This window comes from Pseudorasbora parva, chromosome 16 (assembly GCF_024679245.1).
Source record: "Pseudorasbora parva isolate DD20220531a chromosome 16, ASM2467924v1, whole genome shotgun sequence".
In the NCBI taxonomy this organism is placed as follows: Eukaryota; Metazoa; Chordata; class Actinopteri; order Cypriniformes; family Gobionidae; genus Pseudorasbora; species Pseudorasbora parva.
Genome location: NC_090187.1, coordinates 2,973,172 through 3,000,852, shown reverse-complemented (window position 1 = coordinate 3,000,852; position 27,681 = coordinate 2,973,172). Strand labels below are relative to the sequence as shown.

The window sequence follows — 27,681 nt, the reverse complement described above, 5'->3', positions numbered from 1 at the left end:
ACTTACTTATTTTTTTTAAAGGATGTTATGTACATAACAAGTGCTCTTTTTAAAAGCATACTAAAGTGCACTTGTTTTTCACAAGGGTTTGTTTGTCAGAACCTGCCATTAAACACCGGCTCTGATTTGATCAATATCTGGGATAGAAGAGATGTTTTTCACTGAAGAAGCACCAAATGTCCAGATAAACAGGTGGACTGGACAGGCCGTGATTCGGTAGGTTGGGCTTTTTCTCTAAGTTACATTATGTTTTCATACAACTCTTATCTGAAAAGACCAAAGAAAGAAACACTGTTCGGTTCTATTGTAAGGAGACCTTGTTCAATGTCATAAATATACCAACCATTAATGTTACATGATCTACAGATCTGTGTTTGAGAGAGAGAGAGAGAGAGAGAGAGAGAGAGAGAGAGAGAGAGAGAGAGAGAGAGAGAGAGAGAGAGAGAGAGAGAGAGAGATCTGGAGTTGTCATTATTGACCCTGTGACCACCTCCAGCTATGTCTTGATAAATTGATTTCACAGCGTGTTTATCAAACCATCTGGTCTGCCGTTACGCTCAGGATAAAGACTGAAAAACAATGCCGTAGCTTCTCCTCCGGGGGAGATTGTCTCTGGATTTCACAGATATTGACACATTGTGAAAGTTTCATTTCATCATAATTACTAGCATGTGAGACTGTTTGGAGTACGCAAGTCATTTTTTCAAATTAGGTTGGACATGTTTCTCAGTATGCATTTCAATATGTACATGTATACTTTGACCTTATACTATATATTTATATATATATTTTCTTATTTTTTTGTCTTGTTTTCCAATACAATAAAATCTATATTATGGAAGCATATGGGTTGTAATATTCAATTTGAAATATAATATGCAAAATAGCAATGCATTTCTGCCTTTAAAGGGTTACTTCAGCGATTAGCATATGGCTTTGTATCAGTAGAAACCCTGGAATATATTCAAATGATCGTGCTCCCCCCTCATATTTCCCTCTGAGACGAGAGATTTATGCATTTTATTTCTGGAAAAATTCCTCTCGTGACGCAAATTGACGATATTTGCGTCACGAGAGGAATGATTGCCCAGAGGCTAAAGACTACCGCCAGCAGAGGGAGCCATTTCCGCATGTTTTCAACACACACATGAGGATGGAGATCACACTCACAGCACAGCTCGCAGCTACAGGCATTAATTTAAACGGATGCTAAGCAATGTAAGTGTTTTAACTTCTCAAATTAATTTCTATGAAAGTTAAGCTTCCAAAGGCATGAACTGAAAACACGTTGTGAATGTATGCTGCGAGTGTGGTCGCGATTACCTCAGCTCTCATCCCGAGAACTCATTTATGACGTTAAATGTAATCTGACTCCTAATCTGAGTCTGCTGTGAGACTCACGCGGCAACTCGATCGTTATATTGAACACACACGTTCAGTATTTAATTGTACTTTCTGAACTCAGTCACTGTAATCCAGTAGCGGTGGCTTTGGGAATGGCCTCACAGGGCAGCGAAGCATTCTGGGAACTGTAGTCTTTCATCCCCATGAGGCAAAAATACATTTTCTGTCTTTTCTCAGTCGAGAAGGCACCAAATTCAAAAATAATTTCACATTTCTACTACATTAATGACCCAGTTTAAATACAGATTCATCTTCCCAGCGCTGAAGTACCCCTTTAAATGTACATTTTCCATAGCAAATGTGCAATGTTTGGAGAAAAATGCTAATTCAAATTCAATAATACAAATTAAATTAGCTCTTTTCTAGTTTTAACATATAATTGAATCATATATTTTAATATTTTATAAGTTTAGAGAAATTATTACATTTTCAAACAAAAAATGTAGCAAACCCTTAATTTAAATTATCATTTACATTTACACTCACAGTTAAGACACGATTGATTTTCATGTCATTGTCCCGCAGTGAAAGTAGCCAAAATCATTGTGGAATTGAAAATTGCACATTTGCTATGGAAAATGTACATTTAAATACAGATACATATTTAAAATTGAATATTGCAACCTATTTGCTTCCATACATATATACGCAAAATTACAAAATAATGAGGTATCCATCCATCCATCCATCCATCCATCCATCCATCCATCCATCCATCCATCCATCCATCCATCCATCCATCCATCCATCCATCCATCCATCCATCCATCCATCCATCCATCCATCCATCCATCCATTAGAAATACTGCACAGTATGGAAAGAAAATGGGTTGCAATTGCGGTTTCATGTTGATTTTATCCTCCTTTCCATGAGGATTGTTCTTTGTTAGTCACTTTGGGTAAAAGGATCAGTTAAATGTCTCCTGTGATTTCATCTACAGCAGCACGAACACAATGAGAGTGAGAAGCGCATCTGCTTCAGTTTCAGTATTTATACGAAACCACACATGTACACAGAAACCATTAAAAAGTCTTCAGTGATGGATGTATTGGGCTGAACTCTGGAAGAAGGAAGGAAGGATGAAGTGTTTGTTTGCATGTTCCTAAAATGTGTTTTGGCCCGTTAATGCTAGGATGGAGACTCTTACCCACACACTGCGTCCCGTTGACCCGCTCGAAGCCTTTCGGGCAGCTCCCCTGTCCATTCACAGTGTTTCCTGTGAAGATAACAGCACACTGGTCTCTAGGATGACACAACACAGTTGTTAATAACGCATGCAAAAAGAAAATCACAGCGAGGCGGAGGAAAAGCATGTAGACAATTAACAAGTGATTCATCAAGACTGGAGGCGGAAACAAACACAACACAACACATCCTGAAACACCATTTCATTATGGCACAATATGTCTTTGTTTGTGTGCAAGTGAGAATATTAAGCTTACATTTAATCTGTTCATGCATTCACTTTAGAGTAAGTCATTTTGTTTTTCAAGTATATGTACAATATCAGTGTTGTTCTTTGGAAAACTTTTACTTCACATCATTCCAAAACATAATATTGTACTTTTAACTGCAATACATTTCATATTGAATATCATTGAATACTTAATTATTAAAAATGTAGTACTGTATACTTTTACTCAAGTAAAAGTAATTCAAAGTGTTACTTCAGTACAAGTAAGAAAGTACTACATTTTTAATGTAATTAAGTATTAAAGGTAAGAAAACAACAACTTTTATTTATTAAGTGTAATGCAGTAAAAAATATGACAATGTATATTATGCTTTGGAATGTAGTGAAAGGCAAGCCTGCATTTATTTGATCAAAAATACAGATTTTTTTTTTTTAAATATTGGGATATATTCTTACAATTTAAAATTTGGTTTTCAATGTATTATACTTTAAATGATCATTTATTTCTGTGATCAGAGCTGAATGTTCAGGACCGTTCCTCCAGTCTTCAGTGATCACGATCCTTCAGAAATCATTCTCAGATGAGGATTCATTACTGAGTGTTGGAAACAGTTCTGCTGACTAATATATCTGATGAATAAAAGGCTCAAAAGAAATGCATTTATTCAAAATAAGAACATATTTTGAAATAATATAAATCTCCTTTACTATCAATTTTTATCAATTTAACACATCCTTGCTGAATAAAATTATTGATTTATATAAAAAAAAGAAGAAAAAAAATGACTGACCCCAAATGACTGACCAGCAGTGTATATTGTTGTTAAAACATTTGCTTCTTGTTGTTTTTAAAACATCTGCTTCTTTTTTATTTTATTTTTCTTTTTATTCATCAAAGTATTATAAAAAAAGTATCATAGGTTATGAAAAAGCAGCAGAACTGTTTCCAACTTTGAAAATGAATCCTCATCTGAGAATGATTTCTGAAGGATCATGACCACTGAAGACTGGAGGAACCATCCTGAAAATCAGCCTTGATCACAGAAATAAATCATCATTTAAAGTATAATACTTTGAAAACCAATGACTTTAAATTGTAATAACATATCACAATATTACATTTTTTTTTCTGTATTTTTGATCAAATAAATGCAGGCTTGATGAGCAGAAGTAACTTCTTTCAAAAACATTACAAATAGTAATGTGTCCAAACTTTTGTATCTCTATCTATCTATCTATCTATCTATCTATCTATCTATCTATCTATCTATCTATCTATCTATCTATCTATCTATCTATCTATCTATCTATCTATCTATCTATCTATCTATCTATCTATCTATCTATCTATCTATCTATCTATCTATCTATCTATCTATCTATCTATCTATCTATCTATCTATCTATCTATTTATTTTAATGCAGCGTTTGTAGAGGGTGATGCATTCGTTTATAAGGCAACACCTTGTAAAAACGAAGTACACTTTAACATACTTTAAAAAAGTGTCCTTAAGTGTGCTAAGAACCAAAGTCATAATCTCTTTAAGTGCACTTCTTTACTTCATTAATACTAAATTATTTGCAAGTGCAATTTTTTAAAAATATATAATTTTAAGATTTGAAGTACACAACAAGTGCACATTCAGAACAATTAAGCACACATGCATGTTCCCTGATCAGTGTTTTTTTCCCCCTTTCTTCACAACAAAGCCTTTCAGCGGTTCAGGCATACTTTCCACAGTGCTTCACGGAGAGGAAAAATAACTATTTGTCCCTGTGAGGTTAAATATTTGTGGCTCTAAGGGAAGCCAAAGATCCCAAAGGGGGTAACAGACGGCTCTATTGTTCCAGTCATTATTCAACATTGGGTAAAATGATTATGTAACCGTGTGCTTAACGTTATCAGCCGCTTAGGGTCATCAAGCAGTTATGAAAATATACACTTGGCAAATGTTTTCTCTGTACAACATTTGTTTTGTTTTTTACTTCATTGGAATGATAAAAAACTAGGTAAAGATTTTGGCAATGGCACTAGGGGTGTCGAAATTCATTGTTTCTTTGATGCATCGCAATGCAGACCAAGACGATTCGGTATTGGTTCAGTAATAGACCATAACAGTTATAATATACTGATTATTTTCTGGAGTCATTTCTCACTTACATGCTTTGTTGCGGTTGGCATACAATGGCAGAGGGAGGCGAGAGATGTGAGTAAGAGTCATTTAAAATGCTCCAACTACTTTAAAAGCCGACATCTGGGCACATTTTGGCTTTAATGAACCGCCCGGTAAACACGACCTGGAGAACACACACGCTGTGTGTAAATCAAAGCTATGATTTATCAAAACTATATAATTTACACTTGGGCACATACTGTAAATAATAATAATAATAATAATAATAATAATAATAATAATAATAATAATAATAATAATAATAATTCATTACATTTATATAGCGCTATTTATATTTATATATACATTTTAAATGTATCTTTGCAAGACAAAGTTAATCCGATCTTCAATTCCCGCACTATATGCAGATTTATTGGAGTTCACGTCACCGAAAACTACAGATATGAGCTGCATTTTATTGAACATCAGCTAATTTTACAATCAAAGACTGCAACAGGAGCGAGTGCGGACACAGACAGCACTGTAAGATCGTTGGGTGTCTTCACTTTTAATGAAGATGATTGTATGTTGAGCACCTACGACTTTACTTTCGGTTTAATTTGCGGTAGTTTGTGCATTGGTTTGATGAAGAGATAACTGATAAAAGTCTGTGGCGATGTGTGCTGCGATGGCGCTGTCATATCTGGCTATATCATGACATATAGCCTATAACACACTCTCATATGTTTTTTTTTTTTAAGCATTGTTGGAAGAAGTAAAATGTACGTATACAACAACCAGATGCATTTAGACTTTAGTTTTGACTGTAAGGCGGCCCAGACCACCTCTTAAAGTGGCTTTTAGTATTTTCTTTTGTGTATTTTTGTGCCCAGACATGAGTTTGATACATTTAAGAAGCTTGTTTTCTTTGGGCAGATAAAATTAAAGGTATTTGTGTATGTTTTTTTTTGACAAAATTGTATACATGAGGATGCAGTGCATCATCAATGCATCATGATATCGAGTTTAACTGAATTAATGGCATGATAATCATAATCGAACCGAACCGTAAGACCAGTGTAGGTTCACACCCTAAGTGAACACACACACAAATCCAGGACATGATTCAAAAAAGTGAAATGATCCTGAATAAAATAAAAAATGAGTACACTGGAAATCAATGGGAGACGATTTTCATCTAGAGACTTTCATCTTTCATCTACGCTCATTTTCAAGATATCCGGCTCAAATTTGGAACATAATAAGATTTGATTTTCTCACAGTTGTAGAGTAAAATATTTGGGAAAATATATATTTAATAAGAAATTTAAAAAAAAAAAAAGATTTTTGTGCATTTTCCATGATAATACATTTTTAATTTAAACTCTTTTTAGTTTACATTTTTTAAGTTCAGCAATAATCTGCCAAGTCTCTTCTTTAAAAAGAGACCAAACTTCAGCCTGTGTTTTAAAGCATTCAGTATTTACCACAGTTTAAGTTGGGAATTTTATTTTCAGGCCCATGCTCAAAAAGTTCTTAACAGGTGCATCATAACTTTCCCATAAATATCATTTTGTACCATAAAATACTAACTATTAAATAAAATAAAAAAATTCTAACTAACATATAGTACATTTACACGCACCATCATAATGCAATTATAATTAAATGTCGGCAATGTTGCCATTAAACTATAACTCATGTAAGCACAATACTTAGATTAAATGCTCAAAATCACAGCAACCATAATAATAGTAAACCATGTGGCATATGCCGATTTTAATCACAGTAAACAGCCATGTGAACACTTTTTAATGGCATCTATTCCACTCTGACCAAAGAACCCATGTGCATATGTTTTCTCTGCCGAAGAAACCGAATATAATGCAGTGCACTGATGGTTGAAAACATTGAAATGGGGAATTTTTGTATCACTGAAAAAAATGACTGAAGCCGGATAGCTGGGTCAGTCATCATTTGTGCCGTGCATGTGAATAATGGTAAAAATCGCCACAATTCTTGGAGAATTTTTTAAATTGCATTTAAATGGGAGTGAAAAGGTTACTATCTGAAATTAAGTCCTTATTCTGGTTATTGGAAATAATCACATTATTGGAGCACACTGTGACAACTTACCCCATATAGTGTTAGGTTGAGGCCACAGTATGCATGTTTTTAATATGCATTAATATCTAAGTACTAGTGGATTATGTCATTTTATGTCCCTATATTTCTTAAATAACAGTGGTGCTGAAGTCAGTTTCTATTAAAGACATGAAAGCAAAGGCTTTAGCATTTATCGAGACGAGAGGAATGTAAACATGCTGTAATGTTTAGCCAGCCGGCTGATTGAGGGCTGATGGCGACACCTTGACTGGTGCTATAATAATAATAATAATATAGTAGCAGGACTTAAACGTGCCGTCTGCCAAAGAAATCTCTAAGCTATATTTACCTCATGAAGTCATGCAGCGACTGCTCTATTTTCTGTTTTACAAGATTGACGTGTGTTTTTTCTAGCTAGCTGAACTGATATCACTGTGTGTGTGTGTGTGTATGTGTGTGTGTGTGTCAGAGTTTATGAGTTAGGAAGGAACAAACCTGTGTTTTGTTGCCTCTTTGTGCTCAAAGTACAAACTGTGCAGCTATAAACAGTCAGACTGTTTATGGTTGTAAAGCTCCAGGCCTGTCTGACAGCACTGAGGCCCGTTTCGGAGGACTCACCTAAGATTGCGGGGCAAAGTGTGCACTCGTTGATGCCCCAGGCTTTCCCAACACCCCTGCAGCACATCTCCTGACTCCGCAGACCCGGTAATGGAGAACTGCACTGTGGGATGGGCCAGAAAACACACAATCCTTCACTTAAACACTTACTCAAACAACCAACATGTCATCCAACCAATATATATATATATAGGTCGTTTGTCACTTCATTGAAATATGACCCATAGGAGCATTTACTAAAGTTGTGCTCCTATTGACAACAGGACACTTTCATTTTAAAGCATTTTTCACTTTTATTTGCGTAATATTTCAGGTTTTGCATAGCGCAATTGGTAAAGCATTGCAATATACAACAACATGTGATCAGCAACACTTGTGCTCATAAAGTGTGTATGCACTGTAAATCACTGGGTAGGTTTAGGGATGGGGTGGGTGTAGTTGTAAATAAAAATATATATATATATTTGCTAAAATGGAAATATTACAAAAAGTCCACACATTGCATTAAAATGAACATGCATTTTGATTGGCAACGACAGTTATACGTGATTTCATGACATCACGTAACACGACACTGTCATTATTTTTACGCCTGCTAGAGGGCGCACGACTTTAAAATGTAAATATAGGTCGTAGACTCGTAATAAGGTGCTTGAAAAAACCCTATATTTTTGGGAGGACAGTTTGAACAGGCCTGCTAATCTGAGGGTTGTTTAATTCACCTAAAAATGAAAACGCTTACATAGTTTACTCACCCTCATGATGCCCAAAGCATGCATGTTGTTATTTGCAACAATGAACCTTGGACATCTGGGGTCCGTTCTTCATACCTCGCTTAATACATCTGAGATGATTTGACAGATCTTTTAATCGTGATAACTGATCTCTGGCTAATTTGGTTCTTCAAACGAATTTGCGGATTGGATTAAAGGTGCACTATGCAACTTTCCGTCCACTGGAGGGCGCCTATTCTAAACAAATGCGTAGTTTGATGACACCAAGTGTGAGCGCAGCATCTTGGGACATGTGGTCTTCACCTCACAGCCGGTGGAAAATAGGACTCGGGCAGAAATCACGTTGATGGATGCGGTTATTAACGTTACTGTAGTGAAGCAGAGCAGGACCGAGTGTTGTGGGGCTGAGCACGGCCGCTGGAGCGATTGGTAAACAATCACACGCCTCGCGAACACCGGGACTTTTATTATGACGGGACGGGACCCCACACTTCCGCTTTTTCCGGTCATGAGTATAAGGTAAAGCAGCTCTTTTTATCATATCAGATACATTTAATTGTGTTTAAAAATGTTATGACGTTACTCCGTGCGTTCGCTCGGAGCTGCTGTGACATGTTCACACTGCTAAGAGGAAAGCGCTTCTGCAGAATAAAACCGAGGGTAGCGCAGATATGACGCGATTGACAGGTGACTCGCTCAAACGCTATGCTGAAACGTCCCGGGTCATTGGTTAAAATAGCAATTTTCCAGCAATTTTCAAACAGTTGGAAACATTTGGGATTTGTAAGTACTCATCTGAACAAAATATATAACACCGGCCTAGTGGTTTTTGGATATTTTACTGCAAAAATACTACATAGTGCACATTTAAATATCTGGATTCGTTTATCTGAGATCACTGCTCGTGCCTGTGTTTCTTGAAGAGGACAGATGCATCGATACTCGAAAACACGATTAGCAATGCAGCGATTGGCTGGCGTCAAGACAACGTAATGACATCATATAATTAAAAAAGCCACCTGGCAAAAAACTTGTCAAAGAAAAAAAAAGAAGAACACGAATTTCTGGACCTTTATAAGGAAACAGACAAACGACCAAACCAACATAAAAGTTAGATAAATTAAATGTGTTTTGATAAACATGATTCCCAATTATTTATATTTACGATTTTATAATTTGTACACATTTTACATTTTTATTTAAATGTTGTAGTTTCATTTTTAGTTCATTTTGAAGCAGATTTGTTATGTGACAGCATTAACAGTCAAGATCAAATTATCTGCATCTCTTGGCATGCATCAAGCCATCCCATAATATCTGTCATCACTCAAATTAATGTACAACGGAGATTAACTGCACAATGTGAGTTTACCTCCAATACCACTATAAAGTAATTATAACTGCGTTAGCGACGTGCAAAGAACAGGCCCGAGGTCTAGCAGAATGTCCAGATGTCCTTTGAGATGTCCATTACGACCTAAATTGCAATGTATTTCTCATATAAGCGTATGTAAATAAATGCTTTTTAAGTATATTTTATATTTTTGTAATAGTTCTTTGTCATGCTTTAAAGTACACTTATTTTGATGTTGACTAACACACTAAAGCACATGTAGAGTACTAAATTATATATTGTTATTTAATATTTTTAAAGTTAATATATTTAAATTGTAATAAATAGCAAAAAAATATCATTACATATGTGTGATTATTACATATATTAAATATAATACTAATAATTTATTTAAGAATCTATATACATATTAAATATTATATTAAATATATATAAATACGTGACACAAGTTTACATAGAAATTACATTAAAGTATGTTAGTTCACCATGGACAGACAGACTGATGTATGGATGTATGGCTGGATGTATGGCTGGATGTATGGATGGATGTATGGCTGGATGTATGGCTGGATGGATGGATGGATGTATGGCTGGATGTATGGCTGGATGTATGGCTGGATGGATGGATGGATGTATGGCTGGATGGATGGCTGGATGTATGGATGGATGTATGGCTGGATGTATGGCTGGATGGATGGATGGATGGATGGATGGATGGATGGATGGATGGACGGATGGATGGATGGATGGATGGATGGATGGATGGATGGATGGATGGATGGATGGATGGATAGATGGATGGATGGATGGATGGATGGATGGCTGTATGGATTGATGGATGGATGGATGGATCGATGGATAGATAGATAGATAGATAGATAGATAGATAGATAGATAGATAGATAGATAGATAGATAGATAGATAGATAGATAGATAGATAGATAGATAGATAGATAGATAGATAGAATGTTTTACCATAAACAAGTCGTTCTCAATTTATCAAAGCTTAGTCGTGTTCCTACTAGAACTAAAACAGATACTGTTTAAGCAAATCGATTCAGGATTCAGTGACGCCAGTGTCACCTGATTTCAGCAATTTGGCAGTTTGACATCATGGATCAATGCGCTGATTCATAATGCTTCTAAACATTGTTTTGAAATCGGCCATCACTATATAAGTCATCAATTGTTTTTTTGGCGCACAAAAACTATTCTCGTGGCTTCGTAAAATGATTGTCGAGCCGCTGTAGTGAGATGGGCTTTGTAACGACGTCTTTAGTGCCTTTATGGGTCTTGAGAGAGGAAATGACATTGGTGTCAATGAAGGCCTTTCTGAGCCATCGGATTTCAACACTAATATCTTCATCTGTGTCTGAAGATGAACGGAGGTCTGACGGCTGTCCAACGGCATTAGGGTGAGGAATTATTGACAGAATTTTCATTTTTGGGTGAACTAACCCTTTAACAAGAGGAGAGAAAACAGAAGGGCTTCCAGCTAACCTTTCCGTTGTGGACTTCTCTGAAGCAGTATTTGAAGCCGGATGAGTCGGTGTAGACCGAATCCCCGCGTATGGTCTGGGCTTGAATCCGTGGTGGCGGCGCCTCCGCTCTCTCTCCCGGAAGATGGCGAGGATGGACACCGGAGAGCCCCGCGGACCAGGTGACGGTTTCTGAGCGCTGGTGCACCGTGGGGCCAGAGCCCACCTTCAGCACCTGGTGGATCTTCACACTGGCCTCCGGAGGGTGCTGGACTCGAACCTTCACCATGGGGGAAGCTGAAGGACAGAGACACCACATCAGACACTGAAGATAAAAGCACCAGTTCTACTCTCTCCTGGTGAGGATGCACAAAGCCTGCGCTCTAAGAAATGTTGGGTTAAAAACAACCCAAGTTGGGTTGAAAATGGACAAACCCAGCGATTGGGTTGTTTTAACTCAGTGAATGGGTTGTTTTAACCCAGCGGTTGGGTTAAAACAACCTTGGGTTGCTTAAAACAACCTAATTCCTAGGCTAAAACAACCCAATCACTGGGTTTGTCCATTTTCAACCCAACTTGGGTTGTTTTTAACTCAGCATTTTTTAAAGTGTGCATGTGCTCTGTGTAACCCAGAACTTACTTTGAAGTTGTTTTGTTTTAATCCATTTTCTATTTTTAAATTTAATGAATTAAACAGCTCAAAAAGACACTTTATAACTACATTTAAAAAAAAAGTTTGGGTTGTTTTAACTTAAATTTGGGTCAAATAGGAAAAAACCTAACGTTGCCTTGTCATTTCCCACAGACCAATGCTACACTCTAAAAAATGCTGGGTTAATTAAAAAAGACCCAAGTTGGGTTGAGAATGGACAAACCCAGAAATTGGGTTGTTTGAATGGGTACATGCACTGGGATCCAAACAACCCAATTCCTGGGTTTGTTCATTTTCAACACAACTTGGGTCCCAACTTTTTAATCCAGCATTTTTTAGAGTGTAGCATTGTTCTGTTTTTTTTTATAAGTGGGAAATGACAAGGCTACCACTTCATGCAATGCAAAGTCAACGGAGAGGGTTGGATTGTCCTTACCAATTGTTGGATAGGACATTACTGTGTAATGTGCATGTAAACATTGTGAAGAGCCTTTATAACAGTGCTCCAGATCATGTCTTTAGTCCTGGAAATGGCACTCGGGACAGAGCAAAGAACACTTGTATGGATTTAATGCGTTTACTGTTTCTCGCATAAACAGACGGATGCTCCAGGAACAACAGAGGGAGAGAGAGAGAAAGGCACAGGGGGCATCCAAATTACGATCTTTCTAAACAGAAGACTCATTCTCCTGAAACATGTTCTAGCTCTGAGTCACCATTACCTCCTGCCTTTCAGAGATTAAACTTGGCAAAAAGCTTGTCCAATTCTCCTTCAAGTGAACCCCTTCCTCGCCAAACCCTTTCCAGTGCTCTGCGTCTTATAAAAGTTGGTTTGAGGTCTAAAGATGATACGAAAATGGCTCTGTGATAGAAAGGGCCAGAACAGAGAGAAAGCAACAAGGGCTTTATTTGTTTGGACGAACATCTCTCCAACCCTATCTGGGAACATCAGGTTCAATTTGGGATTCAGAAAGTTACACAACAGTGCCAGACGGTCTGTAGCGCTCATAGCCCGAATGGAGTTTACTGCTTGAATAATACGAGTGTTTTAGTTCTCTCTGGCACTGCTGTACGGCTTACCTGCAGAAATCACACATGCAGAGTATAAAAATAGTGTAGTAATCATCCTACAAAGTAATTTGTATCTGTTTTATTTGAAGAGTTGCATAAGCATAGCACTCAAAACACATTTTCCCACACTGCACCCTAAATGTGACAAGTGTTTTTTTTTCTGCCATGTCATTTTCTGTTAAGTGCATCAATTCAGAGCTAAACACACAATGTTTTATTATAGTGTTGGTAGTTTACAGCAGTTTCTCAAAACAGCTTTATTATCTCATAAAACAAAGAATCGAATCTGAACTGCAGGAACGAGTCGTAAGTAACTCCAGTCTCATTTCCTGCTCAGCCCATTGGCTGAACAGCGTCCCTTTGCCCCGCCCTTAAACACTTATTGATACGATAAAACCCACGCCATCATTATGCTGCATTCACACTGGACACGAATGACGCGAATAAATCACGCTACTCACGCGAAGTTGGACACATGAGCATTTTGAATCCATTGGCTTCATTCGCGCATGAAATTCGCTTCATTTGCATATGACATTCACTTCACAACAGACGTGAATTCGCGTCATGGGAGGGGCTTCTGCCGGGCGGTTCGTCTCGTTGAACATGTATGGGGGTAATATTGTTGCATTATTCCAAACAAATATATTGTTATCCACAAATAAATGTAAAGCGATTCACAAAAAATAAATTCCACAAATCAACAGAATGAGACCCACAAATATATGCAGGAGTTTCACAAAAATAAATTAGATTCACAAATAAATACAATGATATTTGTGAGTAACAAAAAAATCCACACATGTCAAAAACACACAACTCTGCCTTGCATAAGTTGCATTCATTTGTGGATCGCTTCCTCTGCATTTGTGGATCGCAGAACAGCACGTGGATTTTGAAACATTTCTAGCGTCTAGACTCAAAACAATCCACTGAAAAACAGAGTTACGACCCCTAACTCTGTTTTTCAGCGGCACTGGCCAAAATGTGATTGGTTGGAACGAAAACGTACTACGATTGGTCAGCACGATATGGCCGTGATCTGATTGGCTTAAGTAGACGGTGGGTGGAGTCTACGTATTTGTGGTAGAGGTGTGCGATACCGCTAGATTTGGTATCGATCCGATACCAAGTAAATACAGGGCCAGTATCGCCGATACCGATACCAATACCGATACTTTTTAATAATTAAGGTGGATGCGTCTTCAACCTAAACCAAAATGAATTTTCATGACTTTTAATTTGTTTTTGTGATTTGCATTTTGAGTTATTAATCAGTGCTACAAAAGCTTTTGTTCAGAAACAACCTTTGGTTACTTCTGCTTTATTTAAATAAACAAAGTTACAAAATGATTACTTCACAAATATAAAAAATGTAAAAACAAATTCTCTTTTCAAGTAGCATGTTAACAAAAAATGTTTCTCCTCTTTAGTGCACTTCTTTTCAGGATTTTTTTCTTAAATAAACAAAGTTCCAAAGTTTTACTTCACAATAAATATAAAAAATGTAAAACAAATTATCCTTGTAATATGATATAATGCTGAAAATTAAAATGCGCGGCTGAGCGGCGCGCGCGCCTGACTGCTGGTGGTAGAGCTAGTGGTAAGTCACGTGACGGTACAAAACAGGAGAGGGAGGAGGAGAGCAGTGTCGAACACGAGCAGCACTCTCTTGAGAGCTTCCTCTGCTCTGTGACAGCAGCAGCATTTTGACAAACACGGCCAGGTCGCAAAACGAGAGAAACTGAAACTTAAGTATCGATATTTTCACGTTGGTATCGATCAATACCGATACCAACGTTGGTATCGATATTATCGATATTAGTATCGATCTGCCCACCTCTAATTTGTGGATTGTTTTGAGTCTAGACGCTAGAAATGTTTCAAAATCCACGTGCTGTTCTGCGATCCACAAATGCAGAGGAAGCGATCCACAAATGAATGCAACTTATGCAAGGCAGAGTTGTGTGTTTTTGACATGTGTGGACTTTTTTGTTACTCACAAATATCATTGTATTTATTTGTGAATCTAATTTATTTTTGTGAAACTCCCGCATATATTTGTGGGTCTCATTCTGTTGATTTGTGGAATTATTTATTTTTTGTGAATCGCTTTACATTTATTTGTGTATAAGAATATATTTGTTTGGAATAATGCAACAATATTACCCCCATAGACATGGGCTGTGTTTACACGTCTTTTTTTTTTTTTTTTTTTTTAATTCTACTGTTAATGTGTGACAAAACATAGTTTTAAGACTTTTATTGATAGTGCTTTTTGATCTTTTATGCATGTAAATCTATTGTATAAGGCTTAAAAAACTAAATAAGGAATCTTTAAATTAGCATAATAGGGACAAATAAATTAACTTTGTCTTTTGTGAGCATGCCCCAAGTCTTGCCGAGGTTTGTAGTCCATCATGTCTTATCAGTGTTGTGTGCAGAGATCCGGTGCAGAAGGTTCTGGACGGCTACGGAGGTGGCACTTGGTCATTTTTCTCCTAGCCAAAAAATGACCTCACCTGACACTCCCCCATGAAATGACAGATGGAAACTCATTTATCGTTACAGCCTGATTAAATAAACCCAAAATTAAAAGTAAACATCAGCAGAGTCTGTGGTTTGTCACTGAGTGACGGCGTCAGACTGAGATTATAATGGGAAATACCACAGTTCAAAAGTGTTCATACACTGTAAAATAATTAATATTTTAAAAATAAGTTACCTGCTTGCCTTAAAATTTTCAGTCCATTGAAATTAAAATTTTGAGGTAATGCAATGAACATTTTTGAGAATTGACAGCCTTTATTCAAATATTATTAAACAATTTTGTAAGCATATTGGGTAAATGTGTGTGTTTTATTTGTGATTATGCAGTGAAACATGACAAAATGTGCTATTTTTATGATTTATCAATTTTTTTATGTGGTTCAGATACAATAACATTTTGAGTTTCTATAAATTAAACAAATTTGTTTCATTGTATCAACTCAAACTCATTTTTTTTAGGGCAACAAGGTTACTTACTTTTTTAAGTTAAACCAACAATATTGTTTTACTGTGTATGTAGACACAAGATACACACCGGTTCTTAAGCACAACACAAAGTGGAGTAAAAAAGATTCTGAACCTGCATGTGCTGAACTCTTTTCTCATATGCTATACTCTTTAGCAATTGAGGGATTGGTGCGTGCTCATTTTTAACAGTTGAAATGAAGGATAGCTCCTGGGAGCGTTTTTAGTTTGTCTGGTGAAACAGAAGTACATTTTAGCATACTTTTAAAAAATTGTACTTATTAAAGAAATAATTCACTTTAAAGGGGTTATGAACTGAGAAATAAAATTTTCCTTGAGGTTTTGACGTATAAGAGGTCATCATAATATCCTGTAAGTTTCAGAACTGAAAACTCTCTTGTTAATGGTTCTATTAACTCTTTCCCCGCCAACGTTAAAAAAAAAAAGTTGCCAGCCACCACTAGGGTTTTTGACAATTTTCACAAATATTTGAATAGCCCTTAGAATATTTAGTTTAATGAATATCTGAGCATGCAATATATCAAAATAAAGAGCTGACCCTCTTCTTTTAAACAACAACAACAACAACACGTTTTATTCTAGCTTCTTGCATTCCTTTTTTATCAACACTTGAATATGGGTAAGTTTTATCAAAAAAGCAACATTTTGAACAAACAGCTAAAAAGAAAATCATGTTTTTGTGAAAGACTGACTCCAGATCAGATTCAGAGATGATCAAACACCGATGGAGGAGATCGAGTCCATCTACACCTCTAATGCTTCAGTCCTGGAGCTCGTCCTGCTCCACATCTCATTCAGGAACATTAGATAGTTTGGATTTATATTATGTTTAATGTTGATGATCACGCTATTTTACATAAGTGACCCGTCACGGAAACCAGGGACACAAGTCGGCAGCTCTAATTTCAAGCAAAATGAGAAAGAAGCGTTTTTTTTTCAAATGATGTAATTTTCGCTTTTTTGCATAATCTGTTAGTTGAAATCACGAAGAAGCCTCGCCGTGTTTGAGATGGCATTAATGGCAAATTTAAAAGCGTATTTTGAGGTTGAAATCGGCTTGTTTTGTCTGTGTGTATTTCCATACTGGCTTTTGTTATTGCCCCGCCCTCCAATGGACGCGTGGCTAATTATTTATGCAGCGTTCTGGCTGGCTGTAGAGATGATCTAAGCCACGATGAAAGCGGAATAATAAGACTGGATAATACCCTAATCTACAACTGAGTGAAGATGAAGAAGAGGAAGAATGTATCAGACAGGCATCAGACGAGTTGGACCGTAAGAAATCAGAGGCGATATCGATAGTAACATTTGACGGGGATAAAGACAGAGAAATGGGTAAAGTCTGTCACCGTGGCTGTAGTGTAGTGTAGGCGCATGTCATTAAGTTTTGACGCAATTAGATCAGAGGTTCGAATCCGCCTTTTGCCACACTCTCTAACCGAGAAACACTTATTAATAAACACATGTTATACGCTTTATTTCCACTTTTCTAATTTTGTCTCAATTCTTTTTAAAAATAAATGCCTTTCCGATCTGATATGTGATGGGAAAAGGGAGTAGAGAGAGTGTGACAAAAGGCAGATCCGAACCTCTGATCGAGTTGCGTCAAAACTTAATGACATGCGTCTTACCCCTACACTACAGCCACGGTTACAGATTTGACCGATTTCTCTGTCTTTATCCCCTTCGAACAGACGCACAGTACATCCACTAAGAAGACCCCGGCAAACAGAAAGTGTGCCCGAATGACTTTTCATTGGAAGCAACAAGATTTGCAAGAATACTTTTCTGTTTCTTATGGAGTGTGTTTCCATAAACACCAAAGTTTGTCGTTTTGTGTTCATCCTAAGAACACACACACACGTTATCTCATGTTTAGACCTTCCCATCCCTACCTATTGTTCTTAACTGTCGTTTTAATTGTAATCATTAGCAAACTATCATTTGCCAAAAAAAACACATTACTATAATGGGCTTTTCGAATGGTAATGTTAGCATCTTTATTATTAGTAGTATGCGATCTGATTTTTCCCGTTGCGTCTGTCGTTACCAGCAACCATGCAGCTTTACAGGGGGCGTGGCTTATCTAAATGAGATGTAAATGAGCCCTATTGTCACTCCCAGCAGGTGAGAACAGGTGAGACCTGCAAAACTTTAGAGGCTGTTTTCTCTCGTTTACACTTTTCTAAAGGCCTACATTCAGATGGCCACAACTTCTCCAAATATTATCAGATTTCCATGTGTTACACATCGCTGGAAAGCTTGGAGACTACACTTTCAGAATCTGTGAATAACTCAAAATGCCTCAGAACCGACTTGTGTCCCTACTTTCCGTGACTGTGGTCACATATGCATATGATTAGATGCGACTGCTAGTTTTACTGCGTCTTCCTTACGTGTGTTTTGATCAGGAGATTCAGTGCTCATTCAGAAGATGTGTAATAGCGCCCCCTAGCGTCTAACGGTAAAAACACGGAAGCACAGAAAATTCTGTGTTTGGCGGGGAAAGAGTTAATGGTTAAAGGTTCACCCGAAAAGGAAATGTCTGTCATTAACTCCTCACCCTAATGTCGTTCCACACCCGTAAGACCTCCGTTCATCTTCAGACACAGTTTAAGATATTTTATATTTAGTCCGAGAGCGTATCTAAGTGTATGCACACTATACTGTCCATGTCCAGAAAGGGAATAAAAACATCATCACAGTAGTCCATATGAGACATCAGTGGGTTAATTAGAGTCTCTTGAAGCATCCAAAATACATTTGGGTCCAAAAATAACAAAAACTACGACTTTATTCAGCATTGGCTTCTCTTCACCGTTTGAATCTTTATTTGAGGATTGAACACAAACACGGAAGAGAAGACAATGCTGAATAAAGTCGTAGTTTTTGTTATTTTTGGACTCAAATGTGATACATTTCATATTTGGCTGAACTAACCCTTTAATGTTAGTTATGCCACTGTTGGCTGCTGATGTTTAGTTGAACCATACATGGTTAATTCTACAGTTATTGTAAATTATAATGAATGTACCTTAACTACTTAATCAGTTGATGTGAACATTACTGATTTAATGGTTAATTGTAAATTTTGACATAATAAACTATTCAACTTTATTATATTTATGTGTGATTTGTGATAAATGTATTTGATGCAGAGAAAATTATTACATTTATTTGGTTTAAAATAGCAACATTTACATAATAATAGTGAGTAATATAAATTAATTCAACTAAGTAATTCAAAATGTCAAATGGACAAACATTATAAAATATACTTAATTACATGGTTAGTTCACCCAAAAATGAAAATGTAATTAACTCCTCACCCTAATGTCGTTCCACACCCGTAAGACCTCCGTTCATCTTCACACACAGTTTAAGATATTTTATATTTAGTCCGAGAGCGTATCTAAGTGTATGCACACTATACTGTCCATGTCCAGAAAGGGAATAAAAACATCATCAGAGTAGTCCATATGAGACATCAGTGGGTTAATTAGAGTCTCTTGAAGCATCCAAAATACATTTGGGTCCAAAAATAACAAAAACTACGACTTTATTCAGCATTGTCTTCTCTTCCGCATTTTGTTTTTAATTCTAAAATAAAGATTCAAACGGTAATGAATCAGCGAATTGATTCATGATTCAGATCGCGTGTCAAACTGCTGAAATCACATGACATTGGGGATCCGAAACGCCAATGTCACGGAGGTCTTACGGGTGTGGAACGCCATTAGAGAGTCATTAATGACATAAATTTTATTTTTGGGTGAATTAACCCTTTAATCACAGCAGTGGGCGTTTACACTGAAGTCTCACAGCGGCCAATCACAGCAGTGGGCGTTTACACTGAAGTCTCACTGCGGCCAATCACAGCAGTGGGCGTTTACACTGAAGTCTCACAGCGGCCAATCACAGCAGTGGGCGTTTACACTGAAGTCTCACAGCGGCCAATCACAGCAGTGGGCGTTTACACTGAAGTCTCACAGCGGCCAATCACAGCAGTGGGCGTTTACACTGAAGTCTCACAGCGGCCAATCACAGCAGTGGGCGTTTACACTGAAGTCTCACAGCGGCCAATCACAGCAGTGGGCGTTTACACTGAAGTCTCACAGCGGCCAATCACAGCAGTGGGCGTTTACACTGAAGTCTCACAGCGGCCAATCACAGCAGTGGGTGTTTACACTGAAGTCTCACAGCGGCCAATCACAGCAGTGGGTGTTTACACTGAAGTCTCACAGCGGCCAATCACAGCAGCGGGCGTTTACACTGAAGTCTCACAGCGGCCAATTACAGCAGTGGGCGTTTACACTGAAGTCTCACAGCGGCCAATCACAGCAGTGGGCGTTTACACTGAGTCTCACAGCGGCCAATCACAGCAGTGGGTGTTTACACTGAAGTCTCACAGCGGCCAATCACAGCAGTGGGCGTTTACACTGAAGTCTCATAGCGGCCAATCACAGCAGTGGGCGTTTACGCTGAAGTCTCACAGCAGCCAATCACAGCAGTGGGCGTTTACACTGAAGTCTCACAGCGGCCAATCACAGCAGTGGGCGTTTACACTGAAGTCTCACAGCGGCCAATCACAGCAGTGGGCGTTTACACTGAAGTCTCACAGCAGCCAATCACAGCAGTGGGCGTTTACACTGAAGTCTCACAGCAGCCAATCACAGCAGTGGGCGTTTACACTGAAGTCTCACCGCAGACACGCCCCTTCAAACAGAGCGTTCAAATCAGAGGCTAAAATCAGTGTAGGAAAAATCCCCGTTTTTTACTAACATTATAAGTCGACCACGGGAAACATTATAAAACATTTCAGTTCAGTAAACCCCTTTAAATGAAAGTGCAAATTAAATGTAATGTTTTCAGACACTTTATTGCATTGAATGAATTTTAATCTTTATTAAATGAGGCTTAAACCTTAAGTTGGACTTAAGTACATATTTATATATAATTTCATAATGCCTTGTATTTTCGTTGAAATATGGTTAATAAAATATGGTAAACTAAAATATAATTTAGTATCATTTCTATCAAAAATATGTCAATATATTTGTTGTTTTACATTTAAAAATAAGAGTATTTAAGTGCACTTAAGTGGTCTTTTATTTCATTATTTGATATTATCTGCAAGTGCAGTTCTTTCATATACACTTTCAATATTTAAATGCGGCTCATCAGTTATTATCAATGAAATTGCTGCTCTGCCTGATTCAACACACTCACTAAACGCAGCCCAAAACAATTATTATGTGTTATTGGTTTTCTGTAGTTACTTACTCTACAATTAATCTGCTAAGAGCAAGATCTAAAGGTTCACATGATTGATGCAGTTTCATTCCTGGCATGAGACGTCATGTCCTGATCCAACCCTACCTTCCCCCTGTCACTCTCCATTACCTCTGTCTAATAAAGAGGAAAAATGCCAAAACAGATATATTAAAATGCCATCATGGCTTAGTAAAGACCCAGAGCACCTTTCCGGGTAAAACTCATGGTGTAATTTGGCCTCCCAGTACGACAAACCCACACATAATCAGTCTTGATGTCGTTCCACATCGTCTATTCAAGTGCCATGCTCAGATATTCCAGGTGTGACTGACTTCTGCTTCAGTTCATCACAGGACTCGACAAATGAAAGCTCTGTTTAAGGAGCACATCCAAACTGAGAGCTGGAGCCAAATGATCACAGAATATAAATGTCGCCAGTCTGTGACACGGCCATTTTTCACCATCACATCAGTCTGGCTCCGTTTGTGGCCATGAATTACATAACAGACCGTAGTGCCAAAGCACATATTACCCTCTAAAAAGCTCACTTTATGTTGTTATTCGTTAAGTCTTGACTCACTAATGCATTTCATCGTGTACATAAAGTTCATGTTCAAATAGTAATATTGTAAAAGTTTTAATGAAATAGGGTGTGATTGTTAAAATCAGAGGTGGACAAAGAACACAACTTCATTACCTGAGTAAAAGTAACAGTACTACTAGTTAAATATTACTCCGTTACAAGTGAAAGTTGAAAAAACTGATTTTTTTCTTAAGTAAAAGTACAGAAGTATTTGTTTTCAAAAGTACTTAAGTATCAAAAGTAAATATCCTTTTTTATGTCAGTGCATTGCTTTATTATCGTTTTTTAAATGCACATTATGCCATCATGGTTTAAGCCAGTCAGTGATGCTCCATCCGACATGCTATCTGATATTCTCCCAAATGTTTACGCATAATTTCCTTTGGTTATGTGATTACTCGCCAAAATCAACATTTTGACAACAGTCTTCTTCCATTTTGCTATAAACTATAAATCAATGTTCAAAAAATGCTGTGAAATCATTGAACTTCACGTGACCCTACAAGAGTGATTCCTGAAAGGCTTTCTGAAAAAAACAAAACACCTTTTAAAGAAGAAAAATCCTCCACTGACTTTCAAAGCTGCGACAGAAACAACTTTTGACTTTGAGGACCTTGATAGAAATGTAGTGGAGCAAAAAGTACGAAATTTTCTGTCAACTCTTGTGAAGAAAAAACATAAGTTTCCAGAAAAAATAATGCGCAAGTAACAAGGCCGGCGTTTGCTATAGGCGAGCTAGGCGGTTTTCTAGGGCGATAATTGTGTTGGAGGTGCGAGCGCGCTCTAGTGCCGCCCATTACTTCCCATTAAGCATCGAATCAGAACAAGCGAAATACAACATAATGTTTAATAAACATGATCATCATAGGGCGCCCCCTCAGCCACACGTTTAATTAATTATCAACCTGATTATTAGATTGAATTGATGGTGATTATTGATTATTAGTTCAGGCGTAAGGTCAGGCAAGTGCTCATCTTGCACGTTCATCAAAAACGAGGCGTCTAAACCCCGCGGATGCACAGGGACGGAAAAAGAGAAAAAAAGATTGGAAGAAAATCGAAAGAAAGCCCAGTATAGAGGTTAGTCTTCTTATCTCAGCCAATAAGTTGTCAAACAAAATAAAATTACTTAGTATCAATCTTATCAACTAATATTTATTTTATAAATATTATAAATACTGTCACTAAGCTATCACTTGCTGATTTTCTACATAATTACTATACGTATTGCAAACATAACTTCACTGACAATAATCTACAATAACCTACGTGGATGTCATTTAAATATCTAAAGTCCAGTTCGTTATAAATATGGATAACGTATGCATGTTATTTATGAAAAGTACAAACGCTCTCTACGTGGGCGTCGGAAGGAAATAAATACGGCCTCTCGTTGTTGTTTTTTTTGTTTTGTTTTTTTACTGGAGCAGCCTAATGATAGATGCCATATTATTTACATTAAACACAAATATGCAAAACTCCATCTCGCCTAGGGCAACCAAAGAGCTAGAGCCGGCCCTGGCAAGTAAAGTACAGTACTCAAGTAAATGTACTTAGTTACTGTCCACCTCTGCTTAAAATATGATATATTTGTACATATATTAGCAAAACATTTTTTTAAAATGTTTTCCCTTGTGAAAAAGAAGTGCCCTTTAGCATACTTTATTAGGGAATATACTTAAAACATAAAGTGAGTTTTATTCAGTCACTTAAATGCATGTTATTTACACTTAAAGGTGCCGTGTGTAAATTTGAGCAGCATCTAGCGGTGAGGTTGTGAATTGCAATCGCCCACCACTCACCCCTCCCTGTCAAGCTACGGTGGCCAACACAGAACAAAGTTGTCGTCGTCTGAGAGAGAGCTGAGAATGACTAGCGCTCTGTAGAGCAGTTTGACCCTTTAGGGCTACTGTAGAAACATGGAGGAGCAAAATGGTGATTCACTGTAAGGAGACCCTCTTATCATAATGTAATAAAAACTCCACTGAAAACATATTTATATTTATTATATTGCATATACAATATATAGAATAGAATATATAATAATAGAATATATAATAGATCCTCATTAATACGACACACTATTCCCAAATTAAAATGTATTAGGGTTTAAATTAAAATAAAAAGCAATTAGTTGAACTTAAGAGTGTTTTGACCAACTTAAGTAGAACTTCAGTACATCTTTATGTAATTTAATAATTACTTCTATTGAACCATATTTAACCATATTGAAATATGGTTAAAGTTAATAATCATTTATGAATGAATCAACGAACTTTAGTTTATAAACTAAAATATACTTTATTGTTTCTATTGGAACTTGTATTTCATATATTTAAATATATTTGTAATTACACATTCGTAATGATAAAGTTGCAATTTAGTAAACTATTTTAATTTTAAACATTAATAATAAATATTCATTTAACTATTAATATTAAATAACACAAGACATGACAAAAGCAAAAGGAAAAGATCATTAAAACAAGGATTTAAAATATATTTTCAAGTAAAACTTTTAATTGAACATTATTACAAAGTGCACTTTTTAAAAGCGTACTTAAGTGTGTTTAAGACAGTCGTGAACGTGTATTCTCTTAAAATGGCCTTTTATATCATTACATTATCTGCAAGTATAGTTTTTTTTAGATTTGAAGTACACTACAAGTGCACATTTAATAAAAAATAAGCACACTTCTTTTCACAAGGGCAAAGCCATTGCACAACCTCACAATTTATTGCACAATTTAAAATGCAGTAGAAGTACTTAAGAGTAGTATTTCAAATATTTCTCTCAAATTGCCATTAAAGTGGACTGAACACATTGGACTGACATTTTTTCTGACACAAGTGTGTGAGATTGTCCTGTTTTTTTTTTGTCGCATGAGCTCTTGAAGCTCCTCCCACTTCTTGGGCCGGGAGCAACAGCTAATTTGCATTTAAAGGGACAGAAAATGTTGCATGCTATAAACAATTATCTGGGGGTAGTTTGAGCTGAAACTAAACAGACACTCAGAGGACATCTTATTTTACATAAAAAGGGTCAACCGATGTCCCCTTTAATAAACATCAGCACCCCAGTGTGTGACAACATGCCTTCCAAAAGTAAACTCACCATTGGCGTTGATTTGCTCAGGTGTCTGCAGAGGCAGCACGTACTCAGACGTCATCGGCTGATTGGCTGAATCGACAGCACTTGCCGGGGGTTTCTCGATATCATTGGTGAAGGAGGCGGTGTGGATGGGGATGTGGCAGAACTTCCCGGTGAAATTTGGTGGGCAGAGACATTGATCCTTCTGTATGCACACTCCTCCATTCTTACACAGCATCGGACACACGACTGAGAGAGAGAGAGAGAGAGAGAGAGAGAGAGAGAGAGAGAGAGAGAGAGAGAGAGAGAGAGAGAGAGAAAGATGACTTCATCCATCACTCATCAAATGTGAAAAATTAAATATTGTTTCAATAATGTTTTGATGAAAGACACATTGAAGTAGTATGTCTCTGAATGGATGTTGTTAACAACCCAGTTATGAGTCTCTCAAAATGGAAAGTTTCTATAAAAAGCAACTCTTTTATTTCATTAGTGGCCTCTGCGTGCCTTCCATATCATATGTCTGTACTGTATTAATAAGTTTGGAAAGCTTGGATCAGGCCCATGCCTTAAAAAAATTAAATAAATGTACCATGTGAGAGAGAGAGAAAGAGAAAGAGAGAGAGCTATATCTCTCCATGGTTGTTTTTGCAGTATTCATCTGCAATCGCTCCAGTGCAATCTCTAGATCCAAACACATCTGTCAAACAAACTGAATGCAGAAGAGCTCCTTAAAACGACAGCAAACAAACTCAACGCAACAGAGAGAGGAAGAGAAGGAACGAAAACAAGACTCCAAGACCTAGCAACATCAAATCAAGTCCCATTTCTAAAGTTTCTATCCCGGATTATTATTTTCCGACCCTTCCACTCCAATAACGTCATAAAGAACAGTTTTCACGATCGACGCCATTCCTGATCAAATCAAAGCCTGGTCTACACATTTCCATTATTATAAACACAGGGGTGTCCTGTGGGAAATCTGGGATTCAAAATCGAATTTAATCCTGGAAAAAGAGAAAAGGTGTTTTGCGATTTGAAAAATGGAAAACAAATGGCCAAAGTGGTTTTCTAGGTCACTAATCTAATGAAAAAATGTGTGACAACTCTTTGTGTAAATGAGTAAATACTTAAAAATTCAAACGCATATGCATTGTTAATCGTAACTCCAACATTGAAAATATAACTTGACTGAAAATAGAGCATTGCATTTAAAAACAAAATATTTCTCTAGCAGTCTCTGACTTTCAGATCCAACCGTATGTCAGATTATTGATATAAAATTCTGCTCTTATTTAAAGTTTTGCAATCCACATCATTTCATTCAAGAGCAGAATTTATTTCTGCTGATAAAAATCTTATCTAATATATTAACCAGACACGGAGGTGGTGCAGGCACCATTATGTATAAAAGTTAAATAAAATAATGCATGAAAAACGACACACTGTTTGGAACTTAAAGCAGGAATGAAGTTCACTGAGAAGATGACAAACAATATATTATCTCTGTTTCTTTAGAGTAAACACACACAGACAGTGAGGAGACAGTCGAGATCTGCCGTCTCTGGCTGACCCATTTCCTCCCAGCTGTCGGTGACAAGAGCTTATGTGTGTGTGATGTGAGAAATCTGTGCAGTTTCATTTTGGGAATTTGGGATGCTGAGTTCACCCAGCCAATTATATTCAGTTAGATGAGATTTACCTTTTTTTCTAACACACACACACACGCAGGCACGCACGCACGCACGCACGCACGCACGCACGCACACACACACACACACACACACACACACACACACACACAAACACTGTACCCATCACAGGAAGCATTCTGCATTTTTACTTTCTAAAAAAACAGCATTTTGAAAAGTGGGGACAAGGCCAATGTCCTCATAAGTCACCTGTGTCATACCCATGTCATTATACACATTTGTGTCCTCATTTGTCACAAAAACATGCGGGGCATATGCGCATACACATATAGGCACACACACACATACGTGCACACACACAAGCACCAACACACGAACACGCATGCGCACACAAACACACACACACGTGCACACACAAATACACAAACGTACACAAACATGCACACACACACAGATACACTCTTATACACACACACTCACCCACACAAATGCACGCACACACACACACACACATAAAAACACACACACACACACACACACACACACACTCACACACAAACAACCATGCACACATTTACGTGCACACACACATTCATACACACACACACACAAGCACAAATGCACACATACTCTCTCTCTCTCTCTCTCTCTCTCTCTCTCTCTCACACACACACACACACACACACACACACACACACACACACACACACACGTCTATTAGCCAGGGTTTATTAGCGGAAGCTGAACAGCATCCAAAGTCCACATGTATCCATCATTTTTACAGCAGGGTTCTGTGCCGGGTCAGCACTGATTCGTAGGCACATCACTTTAAAACACTTTTGTGGTTGTATTATATAATTTCTAGAACATAAACATAAAACAAAATGTTAATCATGACTGATTAAGAGATATGGTCTTAATCAGTCATGATTAACATGCAAACAAGTATGCAAATCAAACATTTTAGGTGGAGCCTATGGAGCCTGTCAACGCCGGCCATTGACTCCAGCGAAGTACAGCGCTTTGGGCACATGGACTGGAGCTCACAGAAAACGGAATGGATTGACATTTTTATCCAGACTTTCAATCGCCGCTGAA

The 27,681-nt window shown here is 37.3% G+C and overlaps 1 protein-coding gene across 3 annotated transcripts in view; it reads right to left on the bottom strand.

Annotated features, from left to right (window-relative positions):
- LOC137043384 (latent-transforming growth factor beta-binding protein 4) overlaps positions 1-27,681 on the bottom strand; it is a 116,981-nt gene that overhangs the window by 41,568 nt on the left and 47,732 nt on the right. For all 3 annotated transcript variants that reach the window (XM_067419648.1, XM_067419649.1, XM_067419650.1), the window contains 4 exons: positions 24,956-25,180; positions 11,247-11,521; positions 7,658-7,760; positions 2,553-2,621 (listed from right to left, as the gene is read on the bottom strand). In XM_067419648.1, coding sequence (XP_067275749.1) covers positions 2,553-2,621; positions 7,658-7,760; positions 11,247-11,521; positions 24,956-25,180 — 672 coding nt within the window. The remainder of the gene's footprint in view (positions 1-2,552; positions 2,622-7,657; positions 7,761-11,246; positions 11,522-24,955; positions 25,181-27,681) is intronic.